The 5,353-nt window shown below is 38.1% G+C and overlaps 1 protein-coding gene across 1 annotated transcript in view; it reads left to right on the top strand.

Moving 5' to 3' along the window:
- The first annotated feature begins 2,612 nt into the window (after positions 1–2,612).
- LOC132010242 (olfactory receptor 5H2-like) overlaps positions 2,613–5,353 on the top strand; it is a 6,527-nt gene continuing 3,786 nt past the window's right edge. Inside the window, exon 1 of the mRNA XM_059388162.1 lies at positions 2,613–2,644. Coding sequence (XP_059244145.1) covers positions 2,613–2,644 — 32 coding nt within the window. The remainder of the gene's footprint in view (positions 2,645–5,353) is intronic.

Below are 5,353 nucleotides of genomic sequence, written 5' to 3'. Positions count from 1 at the left end.
GCAAAGAAATGACTAAACTGATGGTTAATTGTCTGTCTCAAAGTTTTAATGGGTAATTGTTAAAGTAGATTTCAAAGTCTTTGCTAACCTGAAACTTTAAATCAAATGAGATAAAATGCTAGAGCGCTGGTCACTGGAACTAGGTTTGTGCTTTTGAAATCTGTTGGTAAACATCTTTTGTGCTTAACTGAATTCTGTTGTAACAGCCCCGGGGCCACTGTCTGAGCTAGACCCATTCATAAAGAATGGAAGGGGAGACTGATAACCTCCCATTAGCCAGGGATACCCAAAGGGGAGGGTGTCCAACCTGTTTGAATCTGAAGAGTGCCTGACTCTGTGAATGTGTCTGTATGGCTCCACCGCTTCAGCTACAGAGTCTGAGAGGGCTGCACCCTGAGTCTCGTGGGTCGTCATATGGCATAACGGCATCTACTCCACGGAGTAGCCTGGTCCGGGGTTTATATGGATGGACCTTAGCTAAGATGCTCCTAAATTCTTGCGAGGGACACGAGCAGGACAGCATCTGAAAGATCCCCCTCCCTTTGTCTGTGTCATCATTTACTTTGGGAGGGAAATGCAGAAAACTCAGTCTTAGGAAGAAAAGAGGAGACACTGGTATAGAAAGGCTGATGGAAATGAGAAAGCAACCCTATATGTAGGAAAGTAAAAGATACATAAGAAAGATTTAAGGAATGGGAGTACATTTTGTTAAAAGTAAGAGAAGGTAATTTTGTCCTAAATGAGATGGTTGATTGGAAGGAAATGACTTGGGACAAAACCTGAATGCAAAAGCAAGTTGTAGAAGGTTCATGAGGGGAAATCTTCAAAAAAGAATTTTAGGTATGGTCAGGATGGACTAAGATTAACTGTACACACAAAAAGGAGGGCCTAAAAGAATGAGTAGTTTTGTCTTAAAGTGAAAATGTCTGGTTACACCAGAACATGAAAGGAGATAAACCTGAGGGTATATAGTAAGTCGTAATAGAATCAGGGGAAGTGACTTTTATTTGCTTCGGTTTATAGGTTTTAAAGGAAACAATGAAATATGTTAAAAATTTGACCGTATTAGATTAGTTTTGGTGGATTTATTCACAAGAGGAGAAAAAGGACTAATGAATCTTTTCCTGTAAAATGTTTCTGTTCAAATGAGGCATAGTATTTAAGAAAGAAAGACTAAAGTCCTCTGTCATGGCAAATCTTTATTGATGATCCACTCAAGTACAAAACTTTCCTGGATTAATTAATCTACTGTTAAAAAGAAAATGTAAATGGCTTTCTCTTTGCCTGCCCAGAGTTGTAAATGAGGCCTCTTTGACTCAAGGCTTTTCCTTGATATGCTAAGTTACTCAGTACTGCTAAACCAAGGATAAACCTTGAGTTACATTTGGGTAACCACCCTAAAGGAAAGTCAAATGGGAGATGTTTGGGACAAATACAGGTCTTTGATGTGTTAAAATCCTGGGATCTGAAATGGGTAAAAATTTCCAGAAGTAAAAGCTGCATTCAGAGTAAACCAGAGTTAGTAACATGGGACTAGATGAACTGAAGGAAGTTGTAATGTGGTGGTTTCTTAAAGTTTTGTCTTATTTTAAACATTGCTGGTTCTCTAATGTTTGCTCTTCCAGACTAGGGATATATTTTTTAGATATCTGTGACTTACAAAAATGTAAAAATACTTATTTGCAAACAAATCAGAACATTCAATGGATATCCCCTATAATTCACAAGGACAAGCCAATGTTGAAAGAGCTAATGGTACCCTTAAATAATATCTTAAAAAATTAAAAGAGGGGGAGATACTACAGGGAACAGTGATATACTCTCCTCATATGTATTTAATTTTAACTCTTTATATTTTAAAATTTTTTGAATGTCGATGATACAGGTCGCACAGCAGCTGAACGCTTTTGGCATCCAGACTTTTTTCCTCTTCCTTATGCTAGGTGGAAAGACCCCCTGAGAGGCATTTGGAAGGGTCCTGACCCTGTCCTCCACAGAGGATGCGATTTTGTTTGTGTTTTTCCGAAGGATGAAGACACCCTTTCTGGATGCCAGAAAGGTGGTGCCGAATCCTCGCATCTCCAACAGAGGATTGCTCTCGCCTCACATTGAATGGCCAGAACAGATGGAGAAGAAGACGTCTCCCCACTTACAGCTGAGGGATGTTTCATGCAGAACTCTTGAGACTGGTTGCTGCCCTGGGACCAATCGGAGTGCAAATAGCCAGGAGTGGTTATACTGCTACAAAAGACTTCAATCTGACTTTGCAGGCCTGTGTTCCTGGACCTTTTTTACTAGTAGTGGGCTCAATAGATCTCACCTCTTTCCTAGGGGGACATCTATTGTATTATATCCATTGTGACCATTGTGTGTTATCAAATTTTCTACCTGTTTCCCTGCCTTCGTCAGGCACAGGTCCCATAATAGTGTTTATAACTATGCAACTTCCATATATGTTATTACTGGTGGAAGTAGAAGAACCTTGGTATGCTAATTATGGTTTCATCGTAATGTAAGTCTAGATCTTGCAGAGTTGCAAAAGGAAATTGTTAATAAAGGACATTTACAACTAGATGTAAAAAATCCTGCAACTATGGTATCTCAGATTTTAGATGGGTTGCATGGGTTTAATTCTGGAAATATAATGAAATATTCCTTTTGGGTTTTTATCATTATATTCATTGTCTTGGTTATATTGATTGTAGGATGGGGAGTTTCCTTATTTCGTACAGGACAACAACGACTGCATGCTCGGGCACAAATTCATATGCTTGATTTATTTAAAAAAGGAAGGAGGAGATGTTGGAGGCCACAATAAGGCTTGAGATGAGGACCAAACCAGGCCCTGACTTGTGTCTCCTTTAAGTTCAAATGCCTTAATAAAGGGTTACGAACAGGAAAGGTTGAGTAGCACTGAGAAAGGGTCTGTGCTATATGTCGTGTGCTCGCCTATGTGACTTCCCACACACTCTCCCTACAGAAGGGAACAATGTGTTCAGGGGCATGAATTCTTAGTTGGTCCTTGTTGTTCCTGTACCTCCCATAATCCACTCCCTCGGTGGTTGTAACTTCTTGTATCACTAGTAGCTAATGGCATTAGCTGTGACTACCTAGCATCACCAGATTTCTTTGTAGTTAATGTAAAACTTGTTATAGGAACTTGAGGTTACCCCTTCTATTGTGATCTGCCTTATAAAAGCTTGTAAGATGCGGAATAAAATCGACACTGTTGGACATCCTCCTCAGTGCTCCTCCTGCCCCCATCTCTTTTTCTCTTAATTTCTTTTCACCATCCTCTTACCCTCAAGTTCCTGGTTGATTTGTCGCGCCGGCCGCGACAGCTTTCCTTGGAGTTGGGTCCTGAAGAGAACATCGTACTCTGGCCTCAATAAAATCATGTATGATTAGCTCAGACAAGAACATATTAACCAAAGCCCTCAGAGCAATACCAATTTATAGATAAACTGATTTGCCTAAACATGCCAGAAGTGTCCTTAGTGGTGGAAAGCAGCAGCACAGTGTGCAATTTCAACTGTTGCAACTAGAACTGTATATGTGACTTGATATTCTCAGTCTGTAAAGCCTATTGGGACACCTGGACTTCTCATACAGATTCTAATCTTCAGTGCCCAGAAGAACAACGTAGTTTTGTCCTAAAGGGGACCCTTGGGTGCAATTAGGGGAATTCTTCTTCATGCCTTCCTCTTCTGGAAAAAGAACACAGTTGTAGAATTGGTTAACTCTTGAGTTCAAAGAAGATTTTTTTTAAGATTTTATTTATTTATTTGACAGACAGAGATCACAAGTAGGCAGAGAGGCAGAAAGAGAGAGAGGAGGAAGCAGGTTCCCCGCTGAGCTGAGAACCTGATGCAGGGCTCAATCCCAGGACCCTGGGATCATGACCCTAGCCAAAGGCAGAGGCTTTAACCCACTGAGGCACCCAGGTCCCCCCTGATTTATAATAAACAGCATTTTCTGATTTTTTAGTAATTGAAGGTTACAGAATGAATCGGTGTGCAAAGAATTGTGGCAGTGCTGTTGTCATTCTGGTGCAACTCTTATTTTTTTTTTCTGCTTGAGACAGCCTAACCCTGAAAAGATCTCCACAATATCTTAACAAATATTGGTAAGAGACTGATTTATGTAATACTTACTATTTTTTATAGAAAGTTAAAAGTACTGTTATATTTGGAAATAATTTTGATTTGGTTTATAAGATGACCAAATAGCAGGTTGAAAATGAAAACAATTAGTACTACAGTATATGTTAAATACCTAGAATTTATATAAAAAGTTGAAATGAAAAAGAAAAGAAAACAAATAGTGAATAACCTAATAGTATTTTACCATTGTGAGTAAATCTGGGTAAGCAAAATGACTCTATCACTAAATTTGCACTCTTTAATCATAGTTAATTATCTGGCTAGCAAAATTACAATGACTCTCTAGGATGAGTTTGGTTACTGGAAAGTTAGATGATTTAAAAATGGGTTTAAAGACTTCGGTCATAATGTTTCCTATGTAAAGAAAACTCTGATGATTTGTTCAAAATGTTTATTCCATTTAATTAACCACATTCTCTGACAAACCTTTTAAGTTAATCACTTAATTACTCACCTGTGTATCCTTTAACCCACTTCTGACAATAATTTCATTGAGTATCTCATATATATAATGGATATACGTATAAATATGTATGTATATAAATGAGAAAATGTAGAAAATGTCCCTCCAGTGTCCTTTCTGCTTTCTGATTAATAAAAGCCCACAGATTGCACTTGAGAATTTTAAATTATCTTGTAGTTGGGGATTGCATGGAAGGAAACCAATTCCAAATAAATATATATTTACCAATTTGCAATTATTGGCATAGGTCGTTTATATTGCTAGGAGTAGCTTCTAGGCTTTAGCTCAATTTTATTCTGCTAAGACCTAGTGGAGAGGAAAGGGCTCTCAAATCAAATGAGAGTAGTTAGAGAAACTCAGTTCTAACTACTGTAAATACAAAATAAAGTGACTTTTAAATGTGGAATGTGCTTTCAGCAATCTTGGTATATATATGACCAATACAAAGTTTCTAGCCTCATATTAAAATGAAAATCTCTATTTCATACACATTTTTCCATAGAAAAATAAAGTTGGAATTTGGAATGAAAGAAAAAGAAATCATACCCTGTACTGACAATTTTAATGAAAACCACAGTTAAGACAAATATTTACCTGGAGTGTCTGAGCTTTTCCCCGTTTCATCTTCAGCCTTTCTCTGATACTTCCTCTTTCTCTCTCTTCATGTCTTGGCCTTTCCTATCCCTATCCACCTACAAAAACACCATGGATACTCAGTGGACAGCAG

Source organism: Mustela nigripes, chromosome 2 (genome assembly GCF_022355385.1).
Source record: "Mustela nigripes isolate SB6536 chromosome 2, MUSNIG.SB6536, whole genome shotgun sequence".
Lineage (NCBI taxonomy): Eukaryota > Metazoa > Chordata > Mammalia > Carnivora > Mustelidae > Mustela > Mustela nigripes.
This window is presented reverse-complemented; position numbering and strand designations above follow the sequence as displayed.